At 47.7% G+C, this 22,950-nt stretch overlaps 1 protein-coding gene across 1 annotated transcript in view; it reads right to left on the reverse strand.

Moving 5' to 3' along the window:
* The window catches only part of LONRF1 (LON peptidase N-terminal domain and ring finger 1), a 136,419-nt gene that overhangs the window by 51,590 nt on the left and 61,879 nt on the right, over positions 1 to 22,950 (reverse strand). Inside the window, exons 2-5 of the mRNA XM_075335405.1 lie at positions 18,482 to 18,600; positions 16,421 to 16,543; positions 15,151 to 15,306; positions 14,195 to 14,429 (exon numbers count right to left, since the gene is read on the reverse strand). Of these exons, the coding sequence (XP_075191520.1) occupies positions 14,195 to 14,429; positions 15,151 to 15,306; positions 16,421 to 16,543; positions 18,482 to 18,600 (633 nt within the window). The remainder of the gene's footprint in view (positions 1 to 14,194; positions 14,430 to 15,150; positions 15,307 to 16,420; positions 16,544 to 18,481; positions 18,601 to 22,950) is intronic.

A 22,950-nucleotide genomic window follows, 5' to 3' on the forward strand; every position in this document is an offset into this window, starting at 1 on the left:
AAGGAGAGATTGCACCCCTGTCTGTAGTGAACGCTGCTTGTTCAGCGGAAGCTTCACTATCGCTGAGAGAGTATGAAACTCCATGCCAAGATATGTCAGAGATTGGGCCGGTGTCAGATTTGACTTTGGAAAATTGATGATCCACCCGAAACTCTGGAGAGTCTCCAGAGCAATGTTCAGGCTGTGTTGGCATGCCCCTTGAGAGGGTGCCTTGACAAGCAGATCGTCTAAGTAAGGGATCACCGAGTGTCCCTGAGAGTGTAGGATTGCCACCACTGTTGCCATAACCTTGGTGAAGACCCGTGGGGCTGTCGCCAGGCCAAAAGGCAGTGCCACGAACTGAAGGTGTTCGTCCCCTATGGCGAAACGCAGGAAGCGCTGATGCTCTGGTGCAATCGGTACGTGGAGATAAGCATCTTTGATGTCGATTGATGCCAGGAAATCTCCTTGGGACATTGAGGCGATGACGGAGCGGAGCGATTCCATCCGGAACCGCCTGGTTTTTACATGCTTGTTGAGCAGTTTTAGGTCCAGAACAGGACGGAAGGATCCGTCCTTTTTTGGCACCACGAACAAGTTGGAGTAAAAACCGTGACCCCGTTGCTGAAGAGGAACAGGGATCACCACTCCTTCCGCCTTCAGAGTGCTCACCGCCTGCAGAAGGGCATCGGCCCTCTCGGGGGGCGGAGAAGTTCTGAAGAAACGAGTCGGAGGACGAGAGCTGAACTCTATCCTGTAACCGTGAGATAGAATGTCTCTCACCCATCGGTCTTTTACCTGTGGCAGCCAGGCGTCGCAAAAGCGGGAGAGCCTGCCACCGACCGAGGATGCGGTTTGAGGAGGCCGAAAGTCATGAGGAGGCCGTTTTGGGAGCGGTGCCTCCGGCGGTCTTTTTAGGACGTGACTTAGACCGCCATGAATCGGAGTTCCTCTGATCTTTCTGAGGCCTTTTGGACGAGGCGAATTGAGACCTGCCCGCGGTCCGAAAGGACCGAAACCTCGATTGTACCTTCCGTGGTTGAGGTCTGTTTGGTTTGGACTGGGGTACAGTTAGGTCCAGAAATATTTGGACAGTGACACAAGTTTTGTTATTTTAGCTGTTTACAAAAACATGTTCAGAAATACAATTATATATATATATATATATATATATATAATATGGGCTGAAAGTGCACACTCCCAGCTGCAATATGAGAGTTTTCACATCCAAATCGGAGAAAGGGTTTAGGAATCATAGCTCTGTAATGCATAGCCTCCTCTTTTTCAAGGGACCAAAAGTAATTGGACAAGGGACTCTAAGGGCTGCAATTAACTCTGAAGGCGTCTCCCTTGTTAACCTGTAATCAATGAAGTAGTTAAAAGGTCTGGGGTTGATTACAGGTGTGTGGTTTTGCATTTGGAAGCTGTTGCTGTGACCAGACAACATGCGGTCTAAGGAACTCTCAATTGAGGTGAAGCAGAACATCCTGAGGCTGAAAAAAAAGAAAAAATCCATCAGAGAGATAGCAGACATGCTTGGAGTAGCAAAATCAACAGTCGGGTACATTCTGAGAAAAAAGGAATTGACTGGTGAGCTTGGGAACTCAAAAAGGCCTGGGCGTCCACGGATGACAACAGTGGTGGATGATCGCCGCATACTTTCTTTGGTGAAGAGGAACTCGTTCACAACATCAACTGAAGTCCAGAACACTCTCAGTGAAGTAGGTGCATCTGTCTCTAAGTCAACAGTAAAGAGAAGACTCCATGAAAGTAAATACAAAGGGTTCACATCTAGATGCAAACCATTCATCAATTCCAAAAATAGACAGGCCAGAGTTAAATTTGCTGAAAAACACCTCATGAAGCCAGCTCAGTTCTGGAAAAGTATTCTATGGACAGATGAGACCAAGATCAACCTGTACCAGAATGATGGGAAGAAAAAAGTTTGGAGAAGGGAACGGCACATGATCCAAGGCACACCACATCCTCTGTAAAACATGGTGGAGGCAACGTGATGGCATGGGCATGCATGGCTTTCAATGGCACTGGGTCACTTGTGTTTATTGATGACATAACAGCAGACAAGAGTAGCCGGATGAATTCTGAAGTGTACCGGGATATACTTTCAGCCCAGATTCAGCCAAATGCCGCAAAGTTGATCGGACGGCGCTTCATAGTACAGATGGACAATGACCCCAAGCATACAGCCAAAGCTACCCAGGAGTTCATGAGTGCAAAAAAGTGGAACATTCTGCAATGGCCAAGTCAATCACCAGATCTTAACCCAATTGAGCATGCATTTCACTTGCTCAAATCCAGACTTAAGACGGAAAGACCCACAAACAAGCAAGACCAGAAGGCTGTGGCTGTAAAGGCCTGGCAAAGCATTAAGAAGGAGGAAACCCAGCGTTTGGTGATGTCCATGGGTTCCAGACTTAAGGCAGTGATTGCCTCCAAAGGATTCGCAACAAAATATTGAAAATAAAAAAAAAATTTTTGGGTTCGGTTTATTTGTCCAATTACTTTTGACCTCCTAAAATGTGGAGTGTTTGTAAAGAAATGTGTACAATTCCTACAATTTCTATCAGATATTTTTGTTCAAACCTTCAAATTAAAAGTTACCATCTGCACTTGAATTCTGTTGTAGAGATTTCATTTCAAATCCAATGTGGTGGCATGCAGAGCCCAACTCGCGAAAATTGTGTCACTGTCCAAATATTTCTGGACCTAACTGTAAGGATGAGTCCTTTCCCTTGGATTGTTTAATGATTTCATCCAATCGCTCACCAAACAAGCGGTCGCCAGACAATGGCAAACCGGTTAAGAACTTTTTGGAAGCAGAGTCTGCCTTCCATTCTCGTAGCCACATGGCCCTGCGGACTACCACCGAATTGGCGGATGCTACCGCCGTACGGCTTGCAGAGTCCAGGATAGCATTAATGGCGTAGGACGCAAACGCCGACGCCTGAGAGGTTAAGGACACGACTTGCGGGGCAGATGTACGAGTGACTGTATTAATCTGCGCGTGACAAGCTGAGATAGCTTGGAGAGCCCATACGGCTGCGAATGCTGGAGCAAAAGACGCGCCGATAGCTTCATAGATGGATTTTAACCATAATTCCATCTGTCTGTCAGTGGCATCTTTGAGTGAAGCCCCATCTTCCACTGCAACTATGGATCTAGCCGCCAGTCTGGAGATTGGAGGATCCACCTTAGGACACTGAGTCCAGCCCTTGACAACATCAGGGGGAAAGGGATAACGTGTATCCTTAAGGCGCTTGGAAAAACGCTTGTCTGGACAATCCCGTTTTTTCTGGACTGCCTCCCTGAAGTCAGAGTGATCCAGAAACGTACTCAATGTACGCTTGGGAAACCTGAAACGGAAATTCTCCTGAGAAGCTGACTCCTCAATTGGAGGAGCTGGGGGAGAAATATCCAACACCTGATTGATGGTCGCTATCAGATCATTCCCAACGGCGTCACCTTCAGGTGTATCTAGGTTGAGAGCGGCTTCAGTATCAGAATCCTGATCTGTTACCTCCGCTTCATCCTCCAGAGAGTCCTCGTGTTGAGACCCTGAACAGTTGAGGGGGACCTGGGGTCAAAGACTGAACAGTGCCCGGGACCTGAATCACCGGTCTGGACTGTAAGGCTTCTAGTATTTTAGAAGACCATCTATCCATACTCTCAGACAGTTTGTCAGCAAAGGCTGCAAACTCCATCCCTGTCACCTGGACAGTGGGAGCAGGTGGTTCCACCTGGGCCACCTGTAGCAGAGGCTCCGGCTGAGTAAGTGCCACAGGGGCCGAGCATTGCACACAATGAGGGTCAGTGGAACCTGCCGGTAGTATAGCTGCACAAGAGGTACAGGTTGCAGAGTACGCCTGTGCTTTGGCACCCTTGCTGTTTGCGGACGACATGCTGTTGTCTCCTCTGAGAACAATCCAGGAGTGTATATAGCCAAAAATCAACAGAGCGACCGTACAGTGCAAATGTATAGCCTATAAGTATATATATATATATATATATATATATATATATATATATATATATATATATATATATATATATATATATATATATATATATATATATATATATATATATATATATATATATATATATATATATATATATATATATATATATATATATATATATATACACATATATATACATATATATACATATATATATATATATATATATACACATATATATACACACACACACACTTCGACACTCAGTGGGGCCAGCACCACAGGTGCTGCTTACCCCTGCCTGGGTCTCCCTGTGATGTCTCTCCTCTCCAGCATCTGAATCGCTGACAGGAATGGCTGCCGGCGTTCTGTGGGGAGGAGGGGACCGTGGGCGTGCCCAAGAAAGTGCGGGAATCCAGTGCCCCAGTGTACTGAGTGAGGGGGGAGGAGGATACAAATGTATGCTCCAGCCCTCAGCACTGACGATCTGTGCAGCGTCCCGCCCTTCCCCTGACTGGCAGGCCTGTGGGCGGGAATATGCGACACTAGGCCGCAGAAGCCGGGGGCTAAAGTTATAAGCGCGGCCGCGCGGTAGTCCCCGGCGCACTAACACACCCAGCAGTGCTGGAATGAGTATGGCACAAGCGCTCCATGCGCGGTCCCCACGGGGACACAGAGTACCTTACAGTAGCAGGGCCTTGTCCCTGACGATACCCGGCTCCTGTCCAGCAGATACCCCAGGGGCTGCGGAGGGAGCACGGTCCCCGTGCCTGGAGACCGATTCGGATCCCACTTCACCCAGAGCCCATTAAGGGATGGGGAAGGAAAACAGCATGTGGCTCCTGCCGTGTACCCGCAATGGGTACCACAACCTTAACAACACCGCCGACAAAGTGGGGTGAGAAGGGAGCATGCTGGGGGCCCTGTTATGGGCCCTCTTTTCTTCCAACCGACATAGTCAGCAGCTGTTGCTGACTAAGCTGTGGAGCTATGCGTGGATGTCAGCCTCCTTCGCACAAAGCATGAAAACTGAGGAGCCCGTGAGGCACGGGGGGTGTATAGGCAGAAGGGGAGGGGCTTTACACTTTTAGTGTAATGCTTTGTGTGGCCTCCAGAGGCATAGCTATACACCCATTTGGCTGGGTCTCCCAATGGAGCGACAAAGAAATGGGAAACTTTGAGAACTGTAGATGAAGATATTGGCCAAGGAAACAGTGCTGTAAATGAAAGACATCCTGTATACTTCCCTTTAAAACAAAAAAAAAAAAAATCGGAAGATATCCAGTAGAACTAGCAGCAACCAGTAGGACAAAGCTACACCTATCTACAATTCAGAGTCTGGCCAAAAGCAGTCTTCTTGAAAAAATTATAGACTAAAGAAGGGAATTTTGTTTACTTACCGTAAATTCCTTTTCTTCTAGCTCCTATTGGGAGACCCAGACAATTGGGTGTATAGCTTCTGCCTCCGGAGGCCACACAAAGCACTACACTTTAAAAAGTGTAACCCCTCCCCTCTGCCTATACACCCTCCCGTGCCTCACGGGCTCCTCAGTTTTGGTGCAAAAGCAAGAAGGAGGAAACTTATAAATGGTCTAAGGTAAATTCAATCCGAAGGATGTTCGGAGAACTGAAACCATGAACCAAAGGAACAATTCAACATGAACAACATGTGTACACAAAAGAACAAACAGCCCGAAGGGAACAGGGGCGGGTGCTGGGTCTCCCAATAGGAGCTAGAAGAAAAGGAATTTACGGTAAGTAAACAAAATTCCCTTCTTTGTCGCTCCATTGGGAGACCCAGACAATTGGGACGTCCAAAAGCAGTCCCTGGGTGGGTAAAAGAATACCCCGATAAAAAGAGCCGACAACGGCCCCCTCTTACAGGTGGGCAACCGCCGCCTGAAGGACTCGCCTACCTAGACTGGCATCTGCCGAAGCATAGGTATGCACCTGATAGTGTTTTGTGAAAGTGTGCAGACTAGACCAGGTAGCTGCCTGACACACCTGCTGAGCCGTAGCCCGGTGCCGCAATGCCCAGGACGCACCTACGGCTCTGGTAGAATGGGCTTTCAGCCCTGAAGGAATCGGAAGCCCAGAAGAACGGTAGGCTTCAAAAATCGGTTCCTTGATCCACCGAGCCAAGGTTGACTTGGAAGCCTGCAACCCCTTACGCTGGACAAGGACAAAGAGGGCATCAGAACGGTGCAGTGGCGCCGTGCGAGACACGTAGAGCCGGAGTGCTCTCACTAGATCTAACAAGTGCAAATCCTTTTCACATTGGTGAACTGGATTAGGGCAAAATGAAGGTAAGGAGATATCCTGATTGAGATGAAAAGGGGATACCACCTTAGGGAGGAATTCCGGGACCGGACACAGAACCACCTTATCCTGGTGAAAAACCAGGAAGGGGGCTTTGCATGACAGCGCTGCAAGCTCCGACACTCTACGGAGCGATGTAACTGCCACTAGAAAGGCCACCTTCTGCGAAAGACGTGATAGAGAGACATCCCGCAGCGGCTCGAAAGGTGGTTTCTGAAGAGCCCTTAGAACCCTGTTAAGATCCCAGGGTTCCAGCGGCCGCTTGTAAGGTGGAACTATGTGGCAAACTCCCTGCAGGAACGTGCGGACCTGCGGAAGCCTGGCTAGACGCTTTTGAAAAAAAAACACGGAAAGCGCCGATACTTGTCCCTTGAGAGAGCCGAGAGACAAACCCTTGTCCATTCCGGATTGAAGGAAGGAAAGAAAAGTGGGTAAGGCAAACGGCCAGGGGGTAAAACCCTTATCAGAGCACCAGGATAAGAAGATCCTCCAAGCCCTGTGATAGATCTTGGCGGACGTTGGTTTCCTGGCCTGTCTCATAGTGGCAATGACATCTTGAGATAACCCTGAGGACGCTAGGAGCCAGGACTCAATGGCCACACAGTCAGGTTGAGGGCCGCAGAATTCAGATGGAAAAATGGCCCTTGAGACAGCAAGTCTGGTCGGTCTGGGAGTGCCCACAGTTGACCCACCATGAGGTGCCACAGATCCGGGTACCACGACCTCCTCGGCCAGTCTGGAGCGACGAGGATGGCGCGGCGGCAGTCGGACCTGATCTTGCGTAACACTCTGGGCAGCAGTGCCAGAGGAGGAAATACATAAGGCAGTCGAAACTGCGACCAATCCTGAACTAATGCGTCCGCTGCCAGAGCTCTGTGATCCTGAGACCGTGCCATGAATGCCGGGACTTTGTTGTTGTGCCGAGACGCCATGAGATCGACGTCCGGCGTTCCCCAGCGGCAACAGATCTCTTAAAAACACGTCCGGGTGAAGAGACCATTCCCCTGCGTCCATGCCCTGGCGACTGAGAAAGTCTGCTTCCCAGTTTTCTACGCCCGGGATGTGAACTGCGGAGATGGTGGAGGAGGCTGTGGCCTCCGCCCACAGCAGAATCCGCCGAACTTCTTGGAAGGCTTGACGGCTGCGCGTGCCGCCCTGGTGGTTGATGTACGCGACCGCCGTGGCGTTGTCCGACTGTATGCGGATATGCCTGCCCTCCAGCCACCGATGGAACGCCTTTAGGGCTAGATACACTGCCCTTATCTCCAGAACATTGATCTGAAGGGAGGACTCTGTCGGAGTCCAAGTACCCTGAGCCCTGTGGTGGAGAAAGACCGCTCCCCACCCTGACAGACTCGCGTCCGTCGTGACCACAGCCCAGGATGGGGGCAGGAAGGATTTTCCCTTCGACAGAGAAGTGGGAAGAAGCCACCACTGAAGAGAGGTTTTGGCTGCCAGAGAAAGAGAGACGTTCCTGTCTAGGGACGTCGACCTCCTGTCCCATTTGCGGAGAATGTCCCATTGGAGTGGACGCAGATGAAACTGCGCAAAGGGGACTGCCTCCATTGCTGCCACCATCTTCCCCAGGAAGTGCATAAGGCGTCTCAAAGGGTGTGACTGGGCCCGAAGAAGAGAGTGCACCCCTGTCTGCAGCGAACGCTGTTTGTCCAGCGGTAGCTTGACTATCGCTGAGAGAGTATGAAACTCCATCCCGAGGTAAGTCAGTGATTGGGTCGGAGTCAATTTTGACTTTGGGAAATTGATGATCCACCCGAACCTCTGGAGAGTCTCCAGAGCAACGGTCAGGCTGTGTTGACATGTCACCCGGGAGGGTGCCTTGACTAGGAGATCGTCTAAGTAAGGGATCACCGAGTGGCCCTGAGAGTGTAGGACCGCCACAACGGATGCCATGACCTTGGTGAAGACCCGTGGGGCTGTCGCCAGGCCGAAAGGCAGTGCCACAAACTGAAGGCGTTCTTCCCCGATGGCGAAACGCAGGAAGCGTTGATGCTCTGGAGCGATCGGCACATGGAGATAAGCATCCCTGATGTCGATTGATGCTAGGAAGTCTCCTTGGGACATCGAAGCGATGACAGAGCGGAGAGATTCCATGCAAAACGGTCTGGTTCTCACGTGTCTGTTGAGCAATTTGAGGTCCAAAACGGGACGGAATGATCCGTCCTTTTTTGGCACCACGAACAAGTTGGAGTAAAAACCGCGACCACGTTCCTGAAGGGGAACGGGGATCACAACTCCTGTCTTCAGAGTGTTCACCGCCTGAAAAAGAGCATCGGCTCGCTCGGGGGGCGGAGATGTTCTGAAGAAACGAGTCGGAGGACGAGAGCTGAACTCTATCCTGTAACCGTGAGACAGAATGTCTCTCACCCAACGGTCTTGGACATGTGGCCACCAGGCGTCGCAAAAGCGGGAGAGCCTGCCACCGACCGAGGATGCGGTTTGTTGAGGCCGAAAGTCATGAGGAGGCCGCCTTGGAGACGGTGCCTCCGGCGGTCTTTGGAGGACGTGACTTAGACCTCCATGCATAAGATTTCCTCTGGTCCTTCTGTGGCCTGTTGGACGAGGAGGATTGGGACCTGGCTGAGGGCCGAAAGGACCGAAACCTCGCTTGAATTTTCCGTTGCTGAGGTCTGTTTGGTTTGGACTGGGGTAAGGACGAGTCCTTTCCCTTGGATTGCTTAATAATTTCATCCAATCGCTCGCCAAACAAATCGGTCGCCAGAAAATGGCAAACCGGTTAAGAACTTCTTGGAAGCAGAGTCTGCTTTCCATTCGCGTAACCACATGGCCCTGCGGACTGCCACCGAATTGGCGGATGCTACCGCTGTACGGCTAGCAGAGTCCAGGACGGCATTCATGGCGTAGGATGAAAATACCGACGCCTGAGAAGTCAAAGACGCAACTTGCGGAGCAGAGGTACGTGTGACCGCATTAATCTCAGATAGACAAGCTGAGACAAGCTGAGATAGCTTGGAGTGCCCACACGGCTGCAAAGGCCGGGGCAAAAGACGCGCCTGTGGCTTCATAGATAGAGCTCCTAATGAAATCAATCTGCCTGTCAGTGGCATCCTTGAGCGATTAACCGTCTGCCACTGATACTACGGATCTAGCCGCCAGTCTAGAAACTGGAGGATCCACCTTGGGACATTGAGCCCAACCCTTAACTACGTCAGAGGGGAAGGGGTAACGTGTGTCATTAAGGCGCTTAGTAAAGCGCTTGTCTGGAAATGCTCTGTGCTTCTGGACAGCATCTCTGAAGTTAGAGTGATCGAAAAAAACACTCCGTGTACGTTTGGGAAACCTAAACTGGTGTTTCTCCTGCTGTGAAGCCGACTCCTCTATAGGTGGAGTTGGGGGAGAAAGATCTAGCACCTGGTTGATGGACGCTATAAGGTCATTTACTATGGCGTCCCCTTCAGGTGTATCAAGATTGAGAGCAACGTCAGGGTCAGAGCCCTGGGCTGCGACCTCCGCTTCATCCTCCAGAGAGTCCTCAAGCTGAGACCCCGAACAGCGTGATGAAGTCGGGGAAGATTCCCAGCGAGCCCGCTTAGCCGGTCTGGGACTGCGGTCCGTGCCGGAGTCCTCCCCGTGAGACCTAGGTGCCACCCCAGGAGCACGCTGCGGCGCAGACCGAGAGGGGCCTGGGGGCGATTATCCCGCAGTGCCCGGGACCTGTGTAAGGGCCGATCTGGACTGCAAGGCTTCTATTATCTTAGCAGACCATTTGTCCATAGACTGAGCCATGGATTGTGAAAGCGACTCAGAGTTTCTCAGCTAAAACTGCAAACTCTGTCCCTGTCACCTGGACAGGGGAAGCCGGCGGTTCTACCTGAGCCGAGGGTCCCACCAGTGCCCGAGGCTCCGGCTGAGCGAGTGCAACAGGGCCCGAGCATTGCTCACAGTGAGGGTAGGTGGAACCTGCAGGTAGCATAGCCGCACAAGAGGTACAGGTTGCAAAATAACCCGGTGTCTTGGCACCCTTGCTCCTTGTGAACGACATACTGTTGTCTGCTAGGAGAGGGATCACTGAGGGTATATAGCCAAAAGCAAACCAATGCGGGCGAACAGAGAGAAAATATAATAAAAATATATATATATATATATATATATATATATATATATATATATATATATATATATATATATATATATATATATATATATATATATATATATATATATATATATATATATATATATATATATATATATATATATATATATATATATATATATATATATATATATATATATATATATATATATATATATATATATATTTTACACACTTCAGCACCCTAGGGGGACCAGCACCGGTGGCTGCCGGAGCTCTCAGGGGAGGAGGGAGCCGTGGGCGTGACTAATAAAGTGCGGGAATCTGGTGCCCCACAGTGATTAGTGAGGGGGGAGGAGGACACCTAAAGTATGCTCCAGCCCTCACTGTTGACGTCAGGTCGACCGTCCCGCCCTTACCCCTGACTGGCAGGCCCGGGGGCGGGAGTTATGGTACTAGGCCGCATGAAGCCGGGGACTAAATTTAATACCGCGGCCGGCAAACAGGTGCGGTCGGCGCGGTAGTCCCGGTCGTCATAAAAATACAGCAGCCGCTGCAGCGTCTGTGACAAAAAAACGCTCCATGCACCGTCCCCAAGGGGACACAGAGTACCTTTAGATGCAGGGCCTGTCCCTGATGATACCAAGTCTCCTGTCCGTCAGATTCCCACAGGGGCTGCGGAGGGAGCCCGGTCCCAGTGAATGGATGACCGGTTAGGATCCCACTTCTCCCAGAGCCTCTAAGGGATGGGGAAGGAAAACGGCATGTGGCTCCAGCCTTTGTACCCGCAATGGGTACCTCAACCTTAGCAGCACCGCCGACTTAGTGGGGTGAGAAGGGAGCATGCCGGGGGCCCTGTGGGGGCCCTCTTTTCTTCCATCCGATACAATCAGCAGCTACTGCTGACTAAAATGGGAGCTTGAGTGAATGTGTGCCTCCTTCAACACAAAGCATAAAACTGAGGAGCCCGTGAGGCACGGGAGGGTGTATAGGCAGAGGGGAGGGGTTACACTTTTTAAAGTGTAATACTTTGTGTGGCCTCCGGAGGCAGAAACTATACACCCAATTGTCTGGGTCTCCCAATGGAGCGACAAAGAAAGCCATATGTAAACTTATGTCAACATAGAATCAATGCCAAATGACTAGGCTATGCACAAAAATGTGAAAAGGAGGGCAGAAAAATGACAGGTGTTCCGGTCTGAGGAGTCAAAATGTGTAAAGCTACTTTCACGTTGCGTTTTCTCTACGTCCACAGGTCCCGTAGGGGCATCCGTCCGGACCGCCCCTCCCCCACTCTGCAAAGCGTGCTCCGGACGCATGCGCCCGACAGGGCCATTCACTGTTATGGAGCGCACTGCGTTCGCGCGTGCTCTGTTTTGTGCCATTTTTTGCACATATACGTTTCTGCAGACGGACACTCGAACGTAAAGGACTACGTTTAGGTGTCCGTCTGCAGAAACGTGTATATGTGCTAAAAATGGCACAAAACAGAGCACGCGCGAACGCAGTGCGCTCCATAACAGTAAATGGCCCTGTCGGGCGCATGCGTCCAGAGCACGCTTTGCAGAGTGGGGGAGGGGCGGTCCGGACGGATGCCCCGACGGGACCTGTGGACGTAGAAAAAAAAAAAAACGCAATCTGAAAGGAGCCTAATACTTGGCTGCAATAGAAGGCAGTTTGTTTGCTCAAGGGCTGGAGAGCGATACAATATGCTTTCACACATCCGGTTTTTGCTCAGCAGCACAATCCGGCGCTTAACAGAAAGATACGCAACCTTTTTTTTGCCGCCGGTTGCGTTTTTTCTGCATAGACTTGCATTAGCGCCGAATTTTGCCGCATGGCCTTGCGTTCCGTCCGGTTTTTGCCGGATGCGGCATATTTAGCCGATGCGGCAGACGGATGTAACGTTGCCTGGCACGTTTTTTTTGTGCAGCGAATAAAAAACGCATTGCGCCAGGTGCGGCATGGTGCATAATGAAAGTCTATGCACGCCGAATCCGTTGGCATGCATCAAACGCCGGAAGCATGTACCAGATTCGGTTTTTACTTCTGAGCATGCCCAGAAGTGATCCAATTCATTGCTTGTCAGAAAATCACACACAGACTCACTCACTGATCACGGGCGCCTCGCTGCGCGGCTGTCACACTGACTCACTCACTGATAGCCGTCGTGGCGCTGCACGGCTGTCACAAAGCTACAGCGGCTTCTCCTGATTTGAAAAAGCCGGCCGTCCATTATTCAATCTCGTATTCCCTACTTTCTCCGCCCACCGGCGCCTATGATTGGTTGCAGACACGCCCCACACTGAGTGACAGCTGTCTCACTGCAACCAATCACAGCTGCCGGTGGGCGGGTCTATATCTTGCAGTAAAATAAATTTTCAAAAAAAAAAAAAAAAACAGGCATGCGGTCCCCCTTAATTTTCATACCAGCCAGGGTAAAGCCACACGGCTGAAGGCTGGTATTCTCAGGATGGGGAGCTCCATGTTATGGGGAGCCCCCCAGCCTACCAATATCAGCCAGCAGCCGCCCAGAATTGCCGCATCCATTAGATGTGACAGTCCCGGGACTGTACCCGGCTCATCCCGAATTGCCCTGGTGCAGTGGCAATCGGGGTAATAAGGGGTTAATCATGGCAGGCGTCTATGAGACACCCCCAATGATTAACCTGTAAGTGAAAGTAAACAAACACATACACCCGAAAAAAAAACACTTTAATTTGGAATAAAAAGACAAAAAAAAAAAAAACAAAACAAAACACCCTCTTTAACCATTTTATTAAAATCCACAAATACCCCTCCAGGTTCGACGTAATTCACAGAGGTCCCGCAACGCTCTCAGCTCTGCTACATGAAGCTGACAGGAGCGGCAGTAGAACACCGCCGCTCTCTATCAGCTCCACGCAGCAACTGAAGGGAGTCGTGCTGTCAGCGGGGACGTCACTGAGGTAATGCCGGGGTGTGTGCAGTGATGGTGCGTGCGGGAGCGCCGGGGTGTGTGCGGGGATGGTGTGTGTGGGAGTGCTGGTGTATATGCGGGGATAATTGGGTCTCTCTCAGCCTTTAACAAAAACAAAAAAAAAAACAACTTTTTTAACCGGATCCATCACATCAGTTTTTACAGACGGATCTGTTGCATCAGGCACAAACCGGATTGTGCCCGATTGCAAAAACCTGATGTGTGAAAGCAGCCTAATGAACGTCTGCAGACAGTGAAGCATGGTGGATATTACTTGCAAATTTATGGCTTCATTTCAGCAAAACGAGTTTGGGGATTAATGAGGTCCTTAGTGCTGAGAAACATAAGTAGAGTTACCCAACAAGCTAGATCATCAAGGAGGTGTCCGATTGGCTCCATGATTACTTTGCAACAGGACAAATACCCCAAATATACAGCCAATGTCATTAAGAATCACCTTTAGCATAAAGGAGAACAAGGAGACCTGGAAGTGATTATGTGGCCCGACAGAGCCCTAATCTTAGCATCAACTCTGCGATTACATTAAGAGACATAAGGATTTGTGTAACCACATATGATCTGTGGTTGGTTTTCCAAGATGTTTGGAACAATCTTGCTGCGCCGTTTCTACAGAAACGGTGTACAAGTGTACCTAGAAGAACTGATGCTGTTAAGAGAGAGGTCACTGCAAATATTGATTTTCATTTCCCGTCTATTTATTTAAAGCCATCTTACGTTGCTGCATTTTTTCCACATCTGCCTAAAACCTTTGAACAGTGCTGTATATAAAATCTAGCTCTGAGTCCCTATACAGAGAACATTTGAAGATACATCAACTCTCATGATAAAGTATAATGCTGTTTAGCCTGGCAGAGGTTTTACCTCCATGCTGTAAATGCTTTTTACGACCATCTTCACATCTATCTGAATCGTGCTCAGAGACTGAAAACTTCTTTTTGAGCAATACGCCGTTTTCTTCACTTGATAAGAGGGGTTCTGATGCGACCCTTTTCAGTCCTTCCTCGGCTTTCTCCTCACAATGCAGAACATGCACAGACCGTGCCCGCTTCAGGCCACCGCTGCTCGGGCTCTTCACTACTTTTGGCGTGCCCACAGCCTGTAAGTGAACACAAAATGAGTAACCCAGACAAGACGTAACTGGTCTACAAATCGAAACACGCAAATGTTGGAAAGTGGATCTGAAAAGCCAAAATATCTTTATATGCAAACAACCGGCCTAATTTATACAAACAATATAGGATCTTGCAGCTATTGCCGGTGCAGCCTTCATTCTTCCCAGGAGCAGTTTAGGAAATTAAAGCTTTAACTGATTTCTTCTGCTCAGAGTAACCAACTTTTTGGTCAGTTTTTATAAATTACTATAAACTAATATGAGCCCGGTTCAAATCTTTTACATGGAAACGTTTTGAAAAGTTGCAACGTTTTGGCGCAACTTAAAGCTGCACTAAAATTTTACAACTTTTGGTATTTTAACATTTTTTGCCAAATTCTGACAAAGTGAGGGGAGCAGGGGAGGTATGGAGGAGCGGTTTTAAATTCATGCAGAGTGGCAGCGTTCACCAAGGTACAAATTTTACTCCCGTCCCTGACATACGATTCATGGCGAGGAGTACATGGAGGTGCGTGCCTTCTGTGACAGTCCTCTTCATAAATCAGGAGCATCTGGCTCCAGCACACCTCTGCATGAAGAACGGTGTGACTAAAAATGCCGGTCTTGATGAATCTGGGCCTACGTGTAGTTAGACATTCCAGAAATGGGAGGAAAAAAAAAAAAACAACTTACAATAAGTAATGAAAGCAAATTTCTGAAAAGTTACCTGTTCCCGACTTGTGTGCAAATTATATGTAGCTTCTTTCCTATTCGCTCCTAATACAAAAGGTTTCAATGGCAGATTTGGCAAAGGTTTTATTTCAAGATCTCTTAGAATGTCTTCTACGGTTTCCGGAACAGGAAAAAGGAAGTCCCGGAGAATCTGTGTGGAGAAATTAATGACACTTCAGTATGTTAAGTGTGGCATGGACATAGGAATGGATTTAGTGTGACAGAGCCAATAGCTAGTGAAGTATTCAGGTCCATACAAGCAGAAAGCTTCATGAAACGTGCAATGCTACAGCTAGCCCAACATCACAAAACGAGCCAGACACACAGAGCCAGACACACAGAGCCAGACACACAGAGCCAGACACACAGAGCCAGACACACAGAGCCAGACACACAGAGCCAGACACACAGAGCCAGACACACAGAGCCAGACACACAGAGCCAGACACACAGAGCCAGACACACAGAGCCAGACACACAGAGCCAGACACACAGAGCCAGACACACAGAGCCAGACACACAGAGCCAGACACACCCTCCTGAATACTGAAATCAATGTGATCAAAGCATTCTGGCGTCAGGGAGAGAGAACGCTTACCTCTTCCTGGCGGTCAGAGGAACGAGATCACTGCCATGGTAACCCTGGGACGTCAACATGGAGATACACTATGCTGTAAGCATGGTGTATGACGTTAAGTGCTGCGATATAATCCACTGTAGCTATAAAGCACTACAGTGGATTATAGAAACAATTGACATGCTGCTTTTTTTTTTTCAGCAACAAAATATGCAAAGAAAAAAAGAAGCAGCGTGTGCACAGCAAGTCACGATTCTCAGACTTTGCTGGGATGCATTTTTCCCTGCAGCACTGATTAAAATCTGCAAGGAAAAAACGTGAAAAAGATGCTGTGTGCGCACATAGCCTTAATGTAGGTTCTCTGTATGATTACCTATTACCTGGGGATTTAATAAGCGTTGAAATCAATGGACTCGTTTAACTGTATATTGCATGGTGTGAGCACGTGATGGGCTTACAGAAATCCATTCACAACCTCAACTTACGACTGAAAAAGGTCTTAGTCCTCGGGCTAATACTGACTGACCTTATTAGCTCATATGTAAAGCTACTTTACACACCAGCTTTCCAGCAATGCTATACTTCATGAGGCACAAAGTAAAGGGAAAGCCAGATGTAATGCCAGGCATAGTGTATGAAGAAATGCAAAAATCAGACATCAGAGAAACGGCAAACAACGCTCAGTTACCTTCTCTACCTCGGTCCTTGCAGATGTAAACTCCTTATCTAATGCCAGGCACTGGAGATAAAAGGTTAATGATTCGTACAGATTTCCAGTCTCCTGCAGTACTTTGGCTTTCCTGAAGTACACCTATGGAAGAAAACAGCGAATGAAGGGACACACAACACAGGCAGACATTACAAGGGAACGCTCCTTCAAGGAGAATGGGTCATCAGAAAAGTGGCCCTTTGTAGGAGAAAAAAAAAAAATAATAAATATATACACAAAAAACAGATTTAAAGGAACCCGTCAGGTACAATATGCACCCAGGACCACGGGCAGTTCTGGGTGTATATTGCTAATCCCTGCCTAGCAGTGCTTGTATCTAATCGCATAGATAAAGACATCTTCTGAAAAAGTATTTCTAAAGATTTTTTTATCATATGCTAATGAGCGAGGGGACTAGTCCCCTGGGCGTTAGTACACCCCTGTGGACGTGCTAACATGCTAATGAATGTGCAGCATCAGAGGATGATCACACTTACCTCTCTGCTGTCATCACATCCAAGTCCTGGATTTCGGCACAGTGCGCATGATCTCAGACTTTCGGTCATGCGCACTACATGGGTTTGAAGACGGGGCTCGTACACGCGGCGGTCATGCATCCTCTGATGCTGCACATTTATTAGCATGTTAGCATGCCCACAGGGGCGTAATAATATTCTAAAGAGCTGACTAGCCAGGGGAAATCACGTCTTTGCGACTAGTCTATGGCCTCATTAGCATACCATATGGGATCTTTACAAATACCTTTTCTAAAGATCTCTTCATCTATGCTATTATAGGCTGACACAGTTAGGCAGGGATTAGTAATATGCCCCAGAACTGCTCGTGGTTCTGTGCGCATATTGCACCTGACAGGTTCCCTTTAAACAATGTGCCACATCAATCCTGCAGTTTTCACATTGGCCACTAGGTTATAAACTATACACCTACTTCCCAGTGTGTACAGAGGACTTTTCAGCGGTCATCACAGTTAGGTCGGGGCCACATGGGGGACTAGTGCGATCCACGCATGACACTCTGCTTGCGCTGGTAGCGCAGCAGGAGCCGAGTGTCACTGCGACTGAGGTCCAATCATGCGATCAGACCTCAGCTGCAGGGGGAGGGCCGGCACTGAGGATTTATCTCCCTCTCCCCTCCGTTGCCGGCTATTGCCATTCTCGCCCTGCACACGCGGTACACCGGTGTACCGCGAGTGCAGTGCAATTTTTCTCTCGCCCCATAGTTGAATAGGTGCAAGAGAGTCTCGCGTTACAATTGCGGCATGCTGCAATTGTTTTCTCGGTCCGATTGGGGCTGAGAAAATAATTGCTCATGGGTGATGACAGGCTAATATTGGTCCAAGGTGAATGCGATGTTTTATCGCATTACTATCGCTCTGATTTTCACGCCGCGTGTCTTAGGCCTTAGGTATCACCTTTTCATTGTACGTCTATATACAGTAGATCACAATCCACCATTCACAATAGGTGATGTCAAAGCTCACCTCCTCTGCCTCCCTTCATAATGCCCTGTGATTAAAGCACGCCAAGATAATGATTCTACTCAAATAGGGTGTTTTTCTGCTAATGTCTGTAAAGAAGCGGGAGTAGAATAATTTGATTGAAAAATAATAAAAAAAAAGCGCCCTTTTTTGATGACATTCCTTTTCAGACATGTCAGCTCTTCTGTCAAGAAAAGGTTCATAAAATTTTAGACCTCTTTCTATATGTTAACTTAGTAATAAATGTTTTTAAGATCTGCCGCCATTTATATGTTGTACCCCCTCGTCCCAACATCTGCCGCTTTGGGAGCATTGCATCTTTTTGCCCAGTTTTCGAAGCAGAAGCTTAGTTTTTGAGGCGTTTTGACATTTTGAGTTTCCACGCCAAAAATCAATGTGCAGACGGCTACTACACTTCCACTTAAAGGAATAAACCAAAAATACAAAGTGTGTTGTAAAGTTATAACCATTTAGTTGAAGAAATAATATCAGTTTGCAACCCCCGAACTGACAGGACAGATCCTTGCATTTAGGCTCCTCACCTCCGGCCAGTCACGTTGCTTTGAGAGGGCAAAGTCCAGATCCTCATGCGCTTTCCCATATTCGAATAGTGCAGCGTAGGACTCTGCTCTGTAAACTCGTAGTATCAAGTCACCGGGATCTGCAAGAGGGAAACAGATCAGCACAAACACTGGGAACGGGGATCGCAGACTGCGGTCATCTCAGCCATTACAAGGTGCACAGAGGCTCCCAATCCAGGCCCTACAGACGTCTGTACCTCAAACGTGCTGTAACCCCATTTTTTCCCCCATTTATAGAATACATAGCCCATTACAGTCTACGGGGTCTGTTCACACACATGTTGGAAGTTTTGCTTTTTCACTATTTCCTAGGAGATGCTGAAAAACTGACTAAACAGTGATGAAGTTTGACTCAGGCTTGGACTGGCTCTCAGGAGAATCCTCTGGTGGGCCTCTGCAGTAGTACATCACTTACACCCCCCAAACATGATCAGTAGTTGGCACAATACACTCGTTTAACTATACAGTGGAACCTTGGTTTAACAGTAACTTGGTTTGAGAGCGTTTTGCAAGACAAGCAAAGCTTTTTCCAAATTTGTAACTTGGTTTAAGAGCAATGCTTTGCAATAAGAGCAAATCCTCATAGTGTACACTTCAGGTTCTGTCCTTTCACCTCACTCTGACCCGCTGTGGAGGTATCTTTCTGTACATATGTACAGTATATACTATATACCATATCTATCTATCTATTTGCATTTGTGGATACAGTAGTGTACTTTCTTATTGATAACCAGTGCAGCACATTGCTTGTACTGTACCTCACACCAACAATTTTATTGTCAGCTACAGTGCAGTTTAAATTTGTTTTTTATTGTACAGTATTTTGTATTAGTGTACTGTAATGATTTTATATGAATACAGTACATTATTTTGTATTACTGTAATAAGTTTGTATAAATACAGCAAATATTGTTGGGTTGTGGAACGAATTGTCTGTATTTCAATTATTTCCTATGGGAAAATTTGCTTTGATATAAGAGTAACTTTGTTTAAGAGCACACTCCCAGAACCAATTCTGCTCGTAATCCAAGGTTCCACTGTATACAGAAAGGAAACATCTCATCATTCATTTTACAAACTACCAGGCATATTATCACCATATAAAAGCATAGGTAAATTTGTAAATGTAATATTTGCATGTCGTTAGTCGGTGGACCCCCTTATTCCATGTTACTGGTGGGCCCCTACTGCCCCCGTCTGACACTGCACACACTGATAGAAATCACTGACCAAAAAGAAGACATAAACCTCACCGATGTCTGAATGAGGCCTTATTCTCACGTCCGTAATAATGGGACGCTTTTTTGGTCCACGTCTCTTTTTTTTACCATCACTGTGCACTCTTATCCAGTTTGGTTTTCATTGAAATATTGAATTAACCATTTGCTGCCCTAAAGCAAAATTTCACCAAGAGTGTGCCCATCAAATAGAACAGAGCCTACTTTGACCCGTACAGAGAGTACACAATGTTCAGCGTTATCCATGAGATGCTCTCGCCCCTCCTCCGCACTCCCGGGTGCTAGTTGTATAACATATGACATCAGAAGAGGATTGTTTCATAACTTGCAGTCACGTGTCCCGGGAGAGCCGGCTTCATCCCCGGGCAGAAGGTTATAGCTACTCACACCAGACACTTATCAGATCCTCAGACTGTGCGTGGACGGCAAAACTCCTTTCCCCAAAGCAAAGTGATCTAATAACTACATGAAGGAGGGTGCTGCATGTGCAGGAGCCCAACACTGCACTCAAGAATGGAGCGGGCACTTATTACATGGGGAGTGCCAGAAAACATGAGCAAGGACACAAACAAGGCTGCACATCCACTAGTAGCAATATTTTATCATTATCCAGACAAAAAAATAAAATGTAATATATACACAAAAAACCCCAAAACTTACTAAGTTGTACAAGTCCAAACTTATGATTAGGTCACAGACAATCCTAAAGAAAAGCATACACGATGAGCATGAATACAACATGCAACATTGCTGAACCACAAAGTAGTCAGAATATTATAGTACAGTGGAACCATGGATTACTATTTACTAACCAATTGGTTCCGGGACTGCTCTTAAACCAAGTTACTCTTATATCAAAGCGAATTTTCCCATAGGAAATAATTGAAACGCAGACAATTTGTTCCACAATCCAAAAATATTTACAGTATTTATACAAACTTACAGTAATACAAAATCTGTATTTGTGACGCCCTGGCCTATCAGGTCGTCACAGGGTATTGTGCAATCTGCCCTTCTGCACAGTATCCAACCCTCCTTCGTTATGGATCCTGGTCCTTCGGTGTTGCTAACAGCTTAGCCAGTCAAAACCCTAGGAACACTTTGCACCAAACCCATCAGACACACCATTGGGGGGCCTGAAGGGAATAGGGCCACCCAAATGGGGAGTTGGTAGGGAAAAGTGAGAAAGTAACAGAAGTGAAACAGGAGTGACAGGAGGAGGAGGAGGTGGAAGGTGACTCTCAGAGGGAGAGAGAGGTCACCGGTCCGGAGCAGGGCACCTGAAGTTTACTAGGTGGCAGACGTTAGTCTGGGCCTGTTAGGAGCTGGAACCCTGGTTGCAGGGAATCGCGTCAAGGGGCACGGACTGCCGAGGAGGGCAGCCGGCGGCCTTGAGCCATCACCGGGCAGGGGCCAGGGCACGACGAGGTACGTGGACCCTAGGCCGGGAAGTAGCTTCACACGTCCCGGTAATTTACCCGACGGGGGTGAAGACTTCAAGATTTATCCCTAACCTGCTCCAAAATCGGGGGTACTAGCGCACCGATGGGATGGGACTTTCACAAATTACAGTTTAAAGAAATCCTACGCGTGAACCCTGAGAGCAAGCTCACCCAGTTAGCCATACGGGTGAGCGGGACCCAAAATGTTTCAAGCTTGAGGGTCCAACTAGTGAGAATGTACCACGGAAAAGGCCACAGGCTAACAGCAACACCAAGGGCACGGATCCCAGCGTGCTCTTGCAGCGGTGCTAAAAATTCTGGTTTACAACTGTCGGAGTTGTTATTCTTGGACTGAGTGAGTACGCTGAAAAGCTCCGTTTCCTCTACCCAACGGCATCCCAGTCACCAACACCCAACGGGCCCCGGGGCTCATACCCCCTACACACGGAGGGGTTAAACATCTGCTGCTACATCGCCACCGGGCTCCCCAAAAGCAGAGGTGGTCTCCTACATTACCACGCACCATGGCTGGCGTCACAAACTAACACATCCCCTGTACATATCTATCCCCCCCCCTTCGAGTGTCCGCGCAAACACTCCGGGTCCGGAGACCCCTCGAGCCACCGCGGCTCCGGATCAGAGCGGCTTGGCCGCTGGCACGGGGGTGGTACATATATAAAATTATTACAGTACACTAATACAAAATACTGTACAGTAAACACATGTAAAACAAATTAAACTGTACATTAGCTTCCAATAGAATTGTTGGTGTGTGAGAGGTACAGTACAAGCAATGTGCTGCACTGGTTAGCCTAAAGAGTACAATGCTATATCAACAAGTGCAAACTGATAGAAAAGCTATATAGTATATACTGTACTGTGCAATGGTATACTGTATACAGTAAACAGTACATATGGACAGAAAGTTACCTCCAGAGCATGGCAGAGTACGGTGAAAGGACAGACCCGGAAGTGTGCATGTGAGTATTTGCTCTTATTGTAAAGCGTTGCTCTTAAACCAAGTTACAAATATGTAAAAAGCTTTGCTTGTCTTGCAAAATGCTCTCAAACCAAGTTACTCTTAAGCCAAGGTTCCACTGTATATGGCATGATGCACAAACCACCACAATACTGCTAGAGTAAGGAGTCTCACAGTTCCAGCAAAGTGGATGGGATTAATAGAAAGCTCCAGCCCATTGGGCTTATTGATGCTGCGTAAACTGAACTATGGTGAGCGCTTCCAATCCACAGCATGTGAATTTCTCTGCAGTTTTCTGTGCAGATGTTCCCCACAGATTTGTATTAGATGTGGAAAACCCGCAGATAGTAAAACGCACATGCATTTTTAGGCCCTTTCACCAGTGGAAAGGTTTCAAAAACACATGTAATCAGCACGAGAAGGTCAATTGTCAAAGCCAAATATCAGGAAGTTAAAAAAAAAAAAAACAAAAAACAAAGCAGCTTTAAAGCATAAACAAAAACAAATGCAGCGTCAAACTGGCGATAAAACAAATACGCAAGTAACCTAAATTACACAATAGATGCAGAAATTCTGCAACATCAAAAACTCACCAAGTATTGATAGTGGGAACATAGCCTAAAAGAATGCAGTTGAATAAAGAAGATAGACAGGAGCGGGAATAGATAGCAAGACCCGAATGCCATATTCCCGCCTCTGTTGCACCTGTCAATCAAACAGCAGTGCATTGCTGGAACTGTACTTGCACATATTTCTGAAATAAAACATCCA

The sequence above is a fragment of the Anomaloglossus baeobatrachus genome, chromosome 1 (assembly GCF_048569485.1).
Source record: "Anomaloglossus baeobatrachus isolate aAnoBae1 chromosome 1, aAnoBae1.hap1, whole genome shotgun sequence".
Classification (NCBI taxonomy): domain Eukaryota; kingdom Metazoa; phylum Chordata; class Amphibia; order Anura; family Aromobatidae; genus Anomaloglossus; species Anomaloglossus baeobatrachus.